Below are 15,572 nucleotides of genomic sequence, written 5' to 3'. Positions count from 1 at the left end.
GTACGTCCGTCCGATGCTCGTTAACGCGATATCTGAGGACCGCCTTGACGGAATTTCACCAAATTTGCTTCAAACGTCGATTGGACTCAAGGATGAAGTGATTACATTTTGGTGGTCAAAGGTCAAAGTTCAAGGTCACTGTGACCTCACAAACGCCATTTGCAAGCTCGTTACTGTGATATCTCAGGAACGCCTTGACGCAATTTCTTCACATTTGGCTCACATCTGGACAGACATGGATGTCGACTGCTCACTTGTTGGCAGAGGCATATAACTGCGGTGCGGTAGTTTTATCTTTTCTTTATTGACAGGAAAGCTGAAAGACACACATTAGAGACACAATGACTACATGCACATGCTCAATGTATTCTCTCTCTTTTTTCCTCAATATTTTATTTTCAACTTTTTTTAAACAAAACATGAATAAGACGGCTCAAACAAATAAGAAAGAAAAAGAAGGAAACAAAACAAAACAAACATACATCATATTGTCGACATTCGGTATTACGTCACGCTACCAGTGCTTATAGGTTTGTAGAAGATATTATGCCGGGGATCCCATGCAAGGGGTCCATGAGAAGCCAGCCAGGCGAGTCACCCGTCGCCCCAACTTCAGCGAGATAGGCCAGAAACGGGTCCGAAATAACTGAAAACTTCCCAAGTGAGTCGGTCCTCAGGAATCGAAGTCCCTCCATCCGTATAACCGAGGTCATATCCGTCGGCCACAATTGAAAAGGATGAGTTTCTTGGCAACAGTTGTCCCCTCGTGTCAGAGACCGTTGCACAGCTGTAGGGACGTTGAGAAGGTGTAACCTCACCATCACTGATCACAAAAGGAGGAGGCATGTACTGTACTGTTTGAGGAGACCGGATGCAGGCCCCCAGCACCATGGACCCAGGTGCACTGGTGCAGGCCCCCAGCACCATGGACCCAGGTGCACTGGTGCTGCCCCCCAGCACCATGGACCCAGGTGCACTGATGCAGGCCCCCCAGCACCATGGACCCAGGTGCACTGATGCAGGCCCCCCAGCACCATGGACCCAGGTGCACTGATGCAGGCCCCCAGCACCATGGACCCAGGTGCACTGATGCAGGCCCCCCAGCACCATGGACCCAGGTGCACTGATGCAGGCCCCCAGCACCATGGACCCAGGTGCACTGATGCAGGCCCCCCAGCACCATGGACCCAGGTGCACTGATGCAGGCCCCCAGCACCATGGACCCAGGTGCACTGATGCAGGCCCCCCAGCACCATGGACCCAGGTGCACTGATGCAGGCCCCCAGCACCATGGACCCAGGTGCACTGATGCAGGCCCCCCAGCACCATGGACCCAGGTGCACTGATGCAGGCCCCCCAGCACCATGGACCCAGGTGCACTGGTGCAGGCCCCCCAGCACCATGGACCCAGGTGCACTGGTGCTGCCGGGCCCCCCACTGTGTTTCTGCTGACCCACTGCTTCGATTCCCTCCTTTAAGGCAGTCAGCCTGTGATGAAATCTGTCTTTCATTTTTCTCCACCTCACTTATGTTCATGTTTCTTGTCAGGTCAACAAATGAATGTATGCAATCTGCCATGTGACCTTTTTTAGTACCACTATAATTCTATATTATATGTATGAGAGTCAATTGTTCAAAACCTTGCATTGTTTCATTGTCTATCTATATATATTATTGCCATAGGGCTCTTTTTCGCCTATAGGGGAGCTGAGCTTTGCTTCTACTGTATCCAGCTACTGTAAGAGCACCATAAGCAGTTCATAAGCCAACTCTCTCGCTCTCTCTCTCTTTATCTAGCTCTTTCTTTTTTCCTCTGCAGTCATGTCTGTGTCAGCGTTTTACACCAGTCAGTTGCTGCCCTCGTCTTTTGTAGTTGGGCCATGTTTGCCGTTTGATTAGCTCGTTAGCTAGTTTGATGTTCCTGATGGGGGGCAGGGCTATTATTGAGCAGAATAGAGCAGAAGAGGTGTGTAAAGCAGGTGTAACGCAGGTAAAGCAGAGTAGTCCTAGTCAGCAGCTCCTATATGGTGACCACTGACCAGTAAAGAACCAGTTTACTGTAACCTGAACACAGTTTATTGTATACACACAGTACAGTATATACACAGTATATTGATGTGTACTGATGTGTCCTGCTACAGCTACATGGCTGCAGCTCCTTGGCTGTTCCCTATAGAGAGCCAAAGTGGAACGTCACTTCCTGCTTCAGCACTGTACCAGAGATTTTCATCCGCCATTTATTTTCCCATAGACATTTGGTCAAATGCGTATAAAAATAGTTTCACTTGTTCAAACGAAACGGTTCAGATATATTTAGAAACAGGCGAGATTGCATAATATTTCCCTTTTTTTTTTTTTTTTGGTCCGAGTGAAATGTTCTACGGGCTCTCCCGATTCTAAATATAGCTGAACCGCTTGGTTTGACCAAGTAAAACTATTTCTATAAGCATTTTATGGAATGTCTATGGGAAAATAAATGTGGTACAGTGCTGAAGCAGGAAGTGACGTTCACTTTGCCTCTCTATGCTAAAGGATAAAACAGTGTTATTGAGTTGTTGTTGCCCCTGTTCAGAGACCAGTGATAAGTGCGTCTACCTTAACTCTGTGTTAACCCTTGTCAGCATCAGTGGCTCCTGCATTACATCACTGGCTTTCCTGGGGAAGCTAAGCATGTATGGGGGTAGGATACTCCTTGGATGGGAGACTGGTGCTGGAAGTGCTGTTGGAGGACCAGTAGGAGGTGCTCTTCCCTCATGAATAATCTCCCCAATGCAGAGGCAGGGACTCTGTCCTGTGGGTGAGCACCGTCCTGCGGATGAGACGTTAAACCACCGAGGTCCTGACTCTCTGTGGTCATTAAAGATCCCATCGGCACTCTTCACAAGAGTAGGGCTGTAACCCCGGTGCCCTGGGGGGTGTAACCCCGGTGCCCTGAGGGGTGTAACCCCGGTGCCCTGGCTAAATTCCCACACAGGCCTTCCTTCCAACATGGCCACCTAATCATCCCTCGTTACCTATTTGGCACAATCAGTCCTCAACTCTTCACCGTGGGAGCTGATGTGTGGCGAGCGTTCTGGCGCAAACTGGCTTCCGTGCATCACCCAGGTGGGTGTTACACATCGATGGTGGTTGAGTTGAGTTCCCTCCCCCTCCCCTGATTATGTAAAGCACTTTGATCATCTAAAAAGGCGCTATAGAAATCCAATCAATTATTAAGATCTTTTAAGCTTAAACGTTTGTGTTTCACAATAAGCTTATGTGTTATACATCCATATTATGCACAGTGTAATATAACTGTTGGAGTGATTTTCAAGCATAGCTTTACATCTCTGGTCCAGTTTTCCAGTAATGCAGAGCCCATTTGGCATTGATATTGGTACTGGTTGGCTTACAGTACAGTAGCTATCCTACATCTTGCCAAGGAATCTTAAATCAACTCTGCTTTAAGTATTTGAAAGTGTGTTAATCTGTATTCTCATCCATATGTTATTAAAGCCATATAGTTTTAAGGCATAGAAGGATGCATGATGCAAATCAAATGAGAAACCCTTCCACCGGCACCTCATGAACAGGAGCCAAGCCGTGTGGTCATATTGGGTATAGCGGCAGGTAGCATGTAGCTGCAGACAGTTCAGTCTGTAGCTGTGGTCCTCCTCCCCCTCCTCTCTCTCCTCCGTCTCTCCTCCTCAGATTCAACCCTCTGAAGGCGCTGCAGCCCAGGCGGCGCTTGCAGCAAATGCTGGCGTCCTCCTCGCCCGTCCCGGTGCCCACGCCGGCATCGGGGGCGCCAGGGACGGCCGCGCCGGCGGCGGCAGCCACGGCGCCCGTGGCCATTCCTGTGGCCGCGCCCCCCGCGTGAGACACACTTCAGTTACAGTCTCACCAAAGCATGCTCCGCAGCTGTAGCTGTATTCTGGCATGCACATGTTAGCCACGGAAAACAAGACATGACGTATCTTCACTAGCAGCAACAGCAATTATACTTCCTTTGTGTCTCAAAATGTTGCCTCGCCTGTTTGCTTTCATCCAAAACGGAGACACACCCAATAAACTTGAATAACTAGGCCTTCAGTAGACTCACACAGCAGGTGTGTACTCGAGCTATCTAGACTGGCATGCAACAACATGTGTAGGGATTTGTGAAGCAACAAAAGAATAAAAACTGCTCGCACATCAGGGTAGGAAATTAGCGGGGGCCGGGGGGCAAAATGCCCCTAAAAAAATCTAGAATTGCCCTTGGAACTGGGGTGACAAGGGCTTTTAAATGCCCCCATAAAATAAAGAGTTTAATACTTTCTGTATCTTAACATTATTCTGTATTGCAAAGTGTGACTCTAAAATGGCCAATTAAGGCATCCCTACTACTAGTGTTATTTAGCTCAGTGACAGGCAGCACAAGCTAGCTGGCCAGCTAGTTCACTCATGTTTTTGCCAAGTACATTAAAAACAAGCCCGACAATCAACAGTGTTGTTGAGATAGGAAATGTTTATTTTGACTGTTTATGAACTTTTAGAAATAAAATATACTTGGTGGATAAGAGTCATTGATTGGTCTGTCATGCTACATAGGTGCAACTAAGGTATTTCCCAACATTTGATCAAATTACCCTGGAAATTATCCAAAATGCTCCCGGAATATATTACACAGGGGCAAAAATAACCATTGTTTAAAAAAGTTAATTTCCTACCCAGGGCTTCTTTTCAGAGTTTATTGCACCAGAGATAGTGACGTTTCAGACGTTCTTCAAGAGCGTCTAGCTCTTGCGAGCAGTTTTTATTCTTTGGTTGTTTCACTGATGTTCCAGTTCAGCTCAGCACCTGCTGCTCCTAGTTAGGATTTGGATGTGCGTGTCTCCTGGATTTGAGCATTTGCTAACACCATTTGGCCCCGGTTACACTTATTCTCATTAATTTACACTTAGCATGAAGTTGTGTTTAGCGGCTACATGCACTGTGGAATTAGCACTAAAGCTGTGCTGCTGTGGTAAGTCTGGCTTGGCAGACTAGTGATCCCTGGTGATCACTGGTCTATAACCACTGCCGCTCCATATCGACCAACTATGTTGGTTGTAGACACTGAGCAGTTCCACAGCCGAGAGTTGGTGAGACACTGACATTGCCGTAACACACAGCCAATGCTAAGCTTTGGGTTTATTTGTGTGGTTTAATACTGGGAAGTTCACTTCCTCCATCCATCTAAACTGATTTCAGCCAGAATGAGCAACGTCTCTGTCTCGACCAGAATCGACCACATACAGTATAGCTGTGAAAACCCATCCACTGTGTGAAGGAGAACATCTGCACTCCACCCACCCACAATGCCTGAGCCCTGTGGAACACGCTATCTGCCTACCTACCTACGTCCACCAGACTGTCACTCACCACCAGTGTTGGGCAAGTTACTCAGGAAGTGTAATTAGTTACTTATTACTGATGACTCACTCATTTAAAAAGTATTACAATTACTTTACTTATGACTTGGTTTCAAAAGTAATTTGTTACATTACTCGTTACTTTACTATATTACTTTTGCTATGCCAGTTGCGAAAAAGTGACATACTTAACCTGTTTAAGCAGCTCCTTTTACAACTGAAGCCACTTTATTGGAACAATAATTAACCTTTAATACAGCAGGAGTCAACAATCAGCCAAACTGCATATTTTTTATTTATTTGACTACCTAGTACAAAAAAAAAATTCCTTCTGGCAACACAGAAGCCTCACATAGCCAGACCTATCTATCTCCACACTGTGTTTTAGGGCTGTGGCAGCGCTGGAGAATGTAATGCAGTAACTTGAAGTCACTTGGATTAGTAACTGTAATATAAATACTTTTTGAAAATTCTAGTCCCTTACATTACTAGTTACTGGTAAAAAATAATAAAATTACAGTAACTAAGTTACTGTAACTAAGTTACTGCCCAACACTGCTCACCACCCACAGTCCAGACAAGAGATCCATCCCAGCAGATGGATGTGATATACACTCTCCGATTGCACCAAGCAAAACCTACAGTATTACTCAAAGTGTTGTATTCTGTATTCAGTCTACCTGTCTCTGTAGGCTTTCTGCTTCAGCTGGCTTTTCTCCCCCGTTTGTGTTGTTTTTCTGTTCACGTCTTGGCTTTTTCTAGTAATTGATCTTCTCAAACCTCCCGTTGAGTCGGTATCTGTCCTGCTCCCTTGTTGGATCTTTCACATAGGACATCGTTTTCTCGGTCGGATGCTCTTGACTAGATGCTTGGGGGAAATTGAGGTTGTGTGTGGAAAAAAGTAGGCTTATAAGGCTTTCAAGAAGCTGGGAAAAGAGCCACTTGCAATTTGTTATCTTGTTAGAACAGTATATATATACCTATATAGATATATAGATACGGTATACATATAGTATAAAATCTAAATTATCCCTAATCACTGCTGCATTTTTAAACAGACCTGTTGCTGGTTTGATCAGAAACATGCTTTCAGGAGAGAGCTTTTCTGCCACACTATAAATACATCATAGAATTTGGGAAATTCTGATAGCGCTGTCACGACACCGTCGCTCTGGGCATCGATATTTACCAGTAACATTATTACCAATCCATGAGCGAAGAGTGACCGTGACACTGCTACCACTTTTTCCCTCCATTTTCTTTCCCATCCCGATTGGCTACTTCCCTTTGTTTCTCGCGACGTATGACAGCTTGAAATTGAAGTGAAAAATCATGAATGTGTGCGTGGTGCAACAACCCATTGGAAAGAATGGGTTTTAGACTGCAGGAGTTATCGTGTCCTATACGAAAGTTCCTTATGGCTGCCCTGATTGGCCCTGCTTGTCCCCGCCTCCCTCGGCGGAGGCCAGTGACTGGGCAACACTCATGTCCTTTTATAATTTTATATATATTATATATATATTTAATACTTTATATTATAACAGGTAAAAAAAAACATCTGATATGTTTGGGCATTATTGATTATTAGTCTGGAGGGAAGGTTTTGACAGAAGTTGCCCATCACAGTTCCTGCAGTTCCTTGCTACTACTGATGTAATTGTGTTTTATGTTAACAGAATAGTGGCAATTAAAGCCTTAAAGGTGAAAATGTATATGTATTTTATTTTATATGTATATTTTATTTGACATTTACTTTCTAGTTACTTATTATTTGTGCTATATGTGCTGTTATGTTGTCTCTAATAATGTTTTTATATTATTTCATGGTGGAGGAGGTTGTTTTGACTGTCTGACAATTGGTTTCTTGAAGCTGCAGATTGGGTTCAGGAGGGAGCAGAGAACGACTTCATGGTTATTTTCAGCTCTGCTGCTTTTGCATAGAAATAAGCTTCAATTACATTTGGTCTATGATATGGCGGCTTCATAAGGGGATTATTTGTGAGGTTTTATTTCGCCTGTCTGTCCTTATTAGTTCATCCGTGCGGATTTTAGCGATCAAAAATCACTTGAGGAAAGAGACCTTCTGTCCTTATTAGAGAGAGATGTTGTAGTTGTACTTAGTGTGAGCGATGTGTCGTGCAGATGAAGTGGTGTTGAGATGATCTGAAGCAGACGTGTCACAGGTCGAAGTCCTACTGAATTATGCATTTGATCTGCCTAATTAAAAAAAGTGTACCGCAGAGATGGGGACTTGGACTTGAGTCGCACTTAAGTCACACACACAGTGACTTGAGACTTGTCCTCAAATACTTGAGACTTGACTTGGACTTGAAGGTTTGGGACTTGTGAACAATATTTATTTTTCTTTATTTTCTTTTTTTGGTGCATTAGCATTAAGGAAATATCTGCTAATGTCAATCATTGCTGCTGCTGTATTCTAATTATAATACAGTACATGCTTTGAAAATCCTTAGTTTTAGCTATGCAGTCTTCTAAGCAGACCAGATGGCATGCAGCAGAATGATAGAACACTCATCCATAGAGACTTGAGACTTGACTTGGACTTGCCCCTCAAAGACTTGAGATTTGACTTGGACTGGTGACCAAAGACTTGAGACTTGACTACTTGGATTTGCAAAAAAATCACTTGTGAGCATCTCTGGACTGTACCGACATCTGTGTGAGAGCGCAGTAGGAGGTAAATACTCAGTATAATCTGGCTGTTAGGAACAAAATGCAAAATTTTTAACCATCCTTCTGTCATCATCATTAGGATCTCGGGACAGTTGATCTCAGAGTTGTGATTTAATTGCTATAGAAGCCTCACAGCTTCAAATTAATTTACCTCGTTTCATATGAGAAAAGGATTCGGCAGTTGAGCTACCAACCTATTTGTCGGCTCAAACATATAAATCTATTGTAAAAGAAAGGAGCCCGGAAGTATTGAACTGAAGCTTGGAAACCTTTTAGAGATGATGCCTCTCTTGGGTGCTTTCAGTGTTTGAGTGCTTCTGCCTGCGCGCAAAACCCAGGCACAGAGACACCGCTGCAGCACTGAATGTGAATATAGCACAACATGCTATGTGAATATAGCACAACATGCTATGTGAATATAGCACAACATGCTATGTGAATATAGCACAACATGCTATATTGTGAATATAGCACAACATGCTATGTGAATATAGCACAACATGCTATATATTGTGAATATAGCACAACATGCTATGTGAATATAGCACAACATGCTATATTGTGAATATAGCACAACATGCTATGTGAATATAGCACAACATGCTATGTGAATATAGCACAACATGCTATATTGTGAATATAGCACAACATGCTATGTGAATATAGCACAACATGCTATATATTGTGAATATAGCACAACATGCTATGTGAATATAGCACAACATGCTATATTGTGAATATAGCACAACATGCTATGTGAATATAGCACAACATGCTATGTGAATATAGCACAACATGCTATATTGTGAATATAGCACAACATGCTATATTGTGAATATAGCATGTTGTGCTATATTGTGAATATAGCACAACATGCTATATTGTGAATATAGCACAACATGCTATGTGAATATAGCACAACATGCACTATGATAAGACAGTATTATCTCACCTCAATAGTAGGGGTGGGAATCACCGATGCCCCACGATACGATATTATCACGATACTTAAGTCGCGATCTGATAGTATTGCGATATTGCGATTTGCTAGTATTGCGATATATTGTGTATTGCGATATATTGTGATTTATTACCTTTTTTCAACTGCAAATGATGTCCCCCAAAGGTAAAAACGTTGTCAACATCTGTTTGATCTCATCAGATAAAGTTTCCAGTCTGTTCATCTCACTTCAATCAATTTTATTGCAGCAAAATGGGATTGTCAAGAGCGGACAGACTGACCAACACTGTCATAAAAACCTGTCATAAATGTTGCATGATGCACTTGACATTTTGTATAATAAAATATCACGATACTTGGCATTCAATATGATACTAGGCCTACATATTGCCCGCAAAATATCACGATACTACGCTGTATCGATTTTTTCCCCCACCCCTACTCAATAGTACAGCGCGCATACATTTTTTTAGCACGCACAGTGTTATCGTTCAGGTGTGCTACTCGCTTGCTGTCCTCCTGTGATTTAACACCCTGTTGTCTCCGCCTGGTCAGGTTTGACTACTGCAGGTTCATAGAGCTAGACTACGTCCCCATGGAGACAGGCTATATGGTCTCAATGCGTCCGACAAAAGGCGGCTACGCATCGACCACCAAGTCGCCGACTAAAGGATACGCTTCCACCAGGTCCCCGGAGCGCCACAGTCGTTCAACAAACTCGCCCTCCACCCCTCGCTCTCGGTCTGTCGTCCGGGTTCCTCTACTTGTCTTATAATAACTCTGTAACGCATGGGAATGTTAGGATGGGAATGTTTTCGGATCATTCCTTGTGGACATGTCAGTGGAATGTTTCATGATTAGTGTCTGTCATCATCGTGGTAAAAGGAAGACATTCCCACAACGCCGCGACGTGCCGTCTGTCACTCTTTGGTTGCAATTAACATTTCTTTCTTTTTCTTTTCTTTTGGTTATTCACCACTAATGCAAGCCATCCTCGATTCACTTCCTGCTGCGTTCATGCCTTTGAGTGTCTCGTCCATTTTGATGTTTGGTTTGGTCTGAGCTGTTTCCATCTTTGCAGAACGCATGGCATTTTTATTTATTATTATTATTTTTTTTAGAAATACCATCTTTCATATCACTGCCAGTGTCTAATGGAGTGTGTAACATCCCCTTGTTTGTGAGACATAACTATATGTCATTCGTTGTTTGTGATGTGTCTGTACTGTGCCCGTGCTGTGTTGGTGGCATGTTGGTGGACCTGGCTGGACTGTCGTCTGTTTTGATCTGCAGCTCACACACAGTTGTCTGGAGTGTGGTTTCATGCTTTTACTGTGCTGTGGTTGTCATGGGCAACACATTAACTGCTCTCCTCCTGCTTTGGACCAGGCGGCCGCTGCTGGCCCCGCCCAGTAACCGAGATCCCTATGGCAACACGTCCATCAGCAGCAGCAGCAACTCGGGCTCCTGTAAGGGCAGCGACTGCAGCCCCACCAAAGGGTGAGACGTAATAAGACGCCACATGACCTATTCAGTAATGCAGACTTAAAGGAACAGCTCACCCTAAAATCCAAAATACATCTTTTCCCTCTCACCTGTAGTGCTATTTATCCATCTATATCGTTTTGTGTCAGTTGCCTGAGTTTTGGAGATATCGGCCGCAGAGTTGTCTGCCTTCTCTCCAATAAAATGGAACTGGATGGCACTCGGCTTGTGGTGCTCAAAGTGCCAAAGAAATACATTTGAAAAACTCAACAGCGATGTCTCTTTGACCCCATGACCCTTTTCACAGCAGCCATTTTGACATGTCAAAGCAGGGTAAACACAGGTCGGTGTAACCAATAACATTCATGGGGGCCCTGACACGTGAACACCTAAAAACGAATGGAACCATTATAATGTTGTTGGTTACACCTGTTGTTTACCCTGCTTTTGAAACATCAAACTGGCTGATGTGAAAAGGGTCTATTGTCAATGTTTTAAAATACATTCTCTTCAGGCTGTTGCAAGCCAAACACATGTATGTTGTCTCGTGTGTTTCCCAGACGACACCAGAAGTACACCTCATGTACAGATAACCATGGCATCCGGCCGCCTCCGCCCGAGCAGTACCTCACACCCCTGCAGCAGAAGGAGGTGTGTATCCGACACCTGCGGGCCAGGCTAAAGGAAACCGTCGACAGACTTCAAGACAGGTGAGGTGACTTACAGATATTCTCTCTAGGACAGGACGACACGGTGGCTCAGTGGTTAGGCACGGTGGCTCAGTGGTTAGCACTGTTGCCTCACAGCAAGAAGGTCCCGGGTTCGAACCCCCGGTCCGTCCCGGGTCCTTTCTGTGTGGAGTTTGCATGTTCTCCCCGTGTTGTTGTGGGTTTTCTCTGGGTGCTCCGGTTTCAAAGACATTTATGTTAGGGTTAATACTCCTGTCAGTGCCCCTGACCAAGGCAATGGCAAAAAGAACTGGAGTTGGTCCCCGGGCGCTGCACTGCGGCTGCCCACTGCTCCTAGCTCTAGGAAGGTTCCTAGTAGAGGATGGGTCAAATGCAGAGGATGAATTTCCCCATGGGGATAAATAAAGGATAACTTTAAACATACAGAGTTTCTTAGATTGTGTTATGCAGGCCTCTGTCTGAGAATATTGTTAAGGGAGTATTTATTTATTGAATTTGAAAACCTCTCAGGCTGAACAGGCACAATACTGGAACCGTAATTATAACGAGGTAAACCTGCTGCCTGGAGGCTTTCTGATGCACAACGTTCAAATCCTGCAAACTGGCCTGATTGAATTGTTTTAGTGAGGGGAGCCAATCAGGACAAAATGTGATGTGTTTGCTGGCGTTAGTCTGAGACCCTCTGTGTAAAAGGATAGATTTCTGCACTTGAAATTTAGTCACTTAAACAAAATCCAACTTAAGCAATGTTTTCATCTTTAATCATGTACACATTTAATATATATACATAATATACGTGTAGCAGAACTTTGGATTCCTGTAGTAGGCCGGCCTCTATATTGATCCAGAGCCAAAGGGTGAAACTAAATTGTACAAACTCAAATCCTAAGTTGAATCATCTCGGTCTGTTTCCGAGATCAAGCATGGTTCTTTTAAAATGATGTTAACCTCTGTACCACATCATTATTCTCTACGATTTACCTTGCTCTTTAAATATACAGATTTATTTTTATTTTATTTTACACACGAGAGTATTATCGTCTTCCCACAATCAAAGAGATGATCATCAGAGTATTTGTTTAACTGTTCTTCCTTCCCTTTCTTCTGGTCTTCTTTCTCATTATCCTCATTCTGCCTGATCTCTCTCCCCTGTCTTCTATCCTTCCTCCCTTCTCCTCTCTCTGTTGTCCCTCCTAGGGACACCGAGATCGATGAGCTGAGAGGCCAACTGTGCAGGATGCAGGAGGACTGGATCGAGGAGGAGTGTCACCGCGTGGAGGCCCAGCTGGCCCTGAAGGAGGCGCGCCGGGAGATCCAGCAGCTCAAAGACGCCGTGGACACCGTCCGTGCCAGCCTCAGCGAGGCGGGGGGGCTCAGCGGCGACGGAGGGGTCCAGAAGTACTTTCAGGATATCAACATCCAGAACCACAAGCTGGAGAACCTGCTCCTCTGCATGGAGATGGCCCAGACCGGGGCGGTCAAGGAGGGGGAAGCCATACCGGGCTGCCGCATCCGAGTCGGAGGGTCGGCGCCGGCGTCGGTGTCCGGGGAAAGCCCCGGGGCCACGGCCAAACCGCCGGTAGGGGGGAGGGGCTCGTGCTCCTGCGACGGCTCCCCGGCCCGCTCCCTGACCCGGAGCTCCACCTACACCAAGCTGAGCGATCAGGCGCTGGCGGACCGGAACGGCAACGGGCCGGACTTCCCGTGTCTGTCGGGCGACGGCACCCAGGACAGCGGCTGCGTGTGCTGCGGGGAGAGCAGCGTCCCGAGCCGCGCCGACCTGCTGCTGGAGGCCGCCATGCTGTCCGAGGAGACGGCGTCTTTGCTCAACTCCTACGCGCAGACGCTGCCCCACTCCCTGCCCAACTCTCTGTCCCACGGCTTGTCCCACACCTCCCTACCCAACTCTCTGCCCCACGGCTTGTCCCACACCTCCCTACCCAACTCTCTGCCCCACGGCTTGTCGCACCCTTTGCCTCACAACCGCTACCACACCCTGCCCCACACTCTGCCCCACTCCTCCGCCTACGACAAGCTGTGCACGGGCGACCGGCTGGCGGCCTTCCGTTGCGCCATGGGCGGCGTGGGCAGCGCGAGCCACCCCTGCCTGTCTCACCACCACCTCTACCTGCACCACCTGCGGGAGACGGGCATCCAGACCGAGAGCTGCCCCGTCCCGGCCACGCCCACCGACCTGGACACCATCGCCGAGCAGCGCACCTTCCGCTCGCAGGCCTGCAGCCCCACCTCCACCTGGATGTCCGACGAGGGCGACGTGGACCTGGACTCCATCACCACCACCACCTCGATGACCACGGCGACGATCATGTCGACGGCCACGGAGCCGATCCCCGCCTCCCGGACGCCGCCGGTGCCTCCTTTAAGGCGCTCCGCCACTATGTCGTGTTCCATAGAGATTCCTCGCTGTGAGGGGAGTGAGGGATCGGAGGAGCAGGAGAAGCAGGAGGAAGAGGAGCAAGAGGAGGAAGCTGCTCTAATGGAGGAGCAAGACAAGACAACGGAGGTGGGATCGGGGGAGGAGGGGTTGTTGGAGTTCTCAGAGAGGTGTGATGTTGTGGACGCGGAGAGGTGTGAGGATGTGGACGCGGAGAGGTGTGAGGATGTGGACGCGAAAAGGTGTGAGGTTGTGGAAGCAGACAGGTTGGATGGAGAGGAAGGACAGCAGGCGCAGGTGGGAACAGCGGGATGTAGCGAGGTGGAGGTGGAGGAAGCAGCACCACCAGGGGAACAGGGGGATTCCGCAGAGACAGCAGCAGGGAGCCAGGGCGAGATGGGGTTGCAGAGTGGAGAAGGCAGGCAGGCAGAGACCGAGTCAGAGAGCCACGGTGGTGGAGAGATGCAACAGGAGGTAGAACTATTAGCAGTGTCTACCCAGGTGGAGTCAGAAGAGCTACATCCAAGCAGCCCCGGGTTATCGCCGGGCGTAGAGAGGCCTCAAACCTCCCAGCCGAGGAGATCCACCTCCCACGAGGAGATAGCCGGGGTCACCGTCGTGGAAGTCCACGACGAGGACGGCGATGACGAAGAACAGGGCGCCGTAGGGGGCGCCGCCGCGGCAACAACAGAGGGAGAATCCGGGACCGTTGAGAAGAGCTACTGGAGTCGTCACTTCCTGGTCGACCTGCTGGCGGTGGCCGTGCCCGTCGTGCCCACGGTGGCGTGGCTGTGCCGCGGCCCGGTGCGCGACGGACACATGTATCATATAGGCTCGCTGCTGCGCGGCTGCTGCACCGTGGCGCTCCACTCGCTGCGCAGGGGAGGCGGGCTCAGGCACTACCCCGCGGGCGGGGGCGACCTGGGCGGCGGATCGCAGATATGAGGGGGAGGAGCTCCTGTCTGTTTCACCGTCTGTTTCGGCTAGGCCCACACGCAGCTCTGTGGGCCCTGCGATACGACCTTTGACCTCTCCTGTGTGCTCCCGAGTCCTAGGATTGGAAAATCGGATGACGGGGATGCGAGGGGACGACGAGAGAGAGAGAGAGAGAATCTCCTCATCTGCTCATTAAGACTATGGCACTTAATAGCTGAGGGCAGCATCAGGGACAGGAAATGTGCTTCTATATGACTAGGCTACCAAGATGTCTGCCAAGAAAAAAACCACTTAACTGAATGAGCCGAGAGAACGGAAAGATCGATGTTTGTGTGTTTGACGCCGATCGTTTTGTCTTTGAATGCAGGGAGATTGGTGGGTTTACTCATGTTGGTCTACCAACCAGGCTGGTTCAATTTTACTTTGTGTTGATATGTTGGGTGTGTAGGCTACATGAAATGTGTGTATATGCATATTAAGAGTGCAGAGAATAGCCTACGTGTCTAGCCAAACGGCTTGGATGTCTGGAGGCAGGTATGTCTATATTTGTGCAGTAGATTGACTGTGAGGGAAAATCCACCCTAAACCAGAATTCACATGCATGTTTCCTATGATTGTTGGACAGTTCAGTCTTGAGCATGCAGGCTGGTGCGCCAAGACACCGATCTAGATCTATGATGTCATAAAGACACCGATCTAGATCTATGATGTCATCAAGACACAATAGTCACGGAGATGATCCGCTGGCATTTAACAGGAGACTGACAGTGTGGAACTCAGGGTGACTCTAAGTGGACACGTTCACATTTTGGTGGTTCATTCCTGTCAGCTCGGCAATGGACGTCGGTCTCCAATTCATTATCTATAGAGAGGCAAAGTGACCGCCTACTTCCTGCTTCAGCACTGTACCAGAGATTTTCATCCGCCATTTATTTTCCCGTAGACATTTCGTAAAATGCTTATAAAATAGTTTTACTTCGTCAAGCCAAACGGTTCAGCTATATTTAGAATCAGGAGAGACCATAGAACATTTCACTCGG

The 15,572-nt window shown here is 47.2% G+C and overlaps 1 protein-coding gene across 1 annotated transcript; it reads left to right on the top strand.

Annotated features, from left to right (window-relative positions):
- Positions 1 to 871: 871 nt before the first annotated feature.
- Positions 872 to 14,541, top strand: snphb (syntaphilin b; the record flags this gene model as incomplete). The annotated part of the gene is given in 7 exon segments (XM_083656956.1): positions 872 to 1,008; positions 3,691 to 3,754; positions 3,756 to 3,763; positions 9,583 to 9,684; positions 10,417 to 10,527; positions 11,073 to 11,222; positions 12,399 to 14,541. Coding segments are annotated over 7 exon segments (2,715 nt in total).
- Positions 14,542 to 15,572: the final 1,031 nt, after the last annotated feature.

The sequence above is a fragment of the Poromitra crassiceps genome, assembly GCF_964638095.1.
Source record: "Poromitra crassiceps genome assembly, chromosome: 20".
NCBI lineage: Eukaryota > Metazoa > Chordata > Actinopteri > Beryciformes > Melamphaidae > Poromitra > Poromitra crassiceps.
The sequence above is the reverse complement of the archived record's forward strand: the minus strand, read 5'-3'. Positions and strand labels throughout refer to the sequence as shown.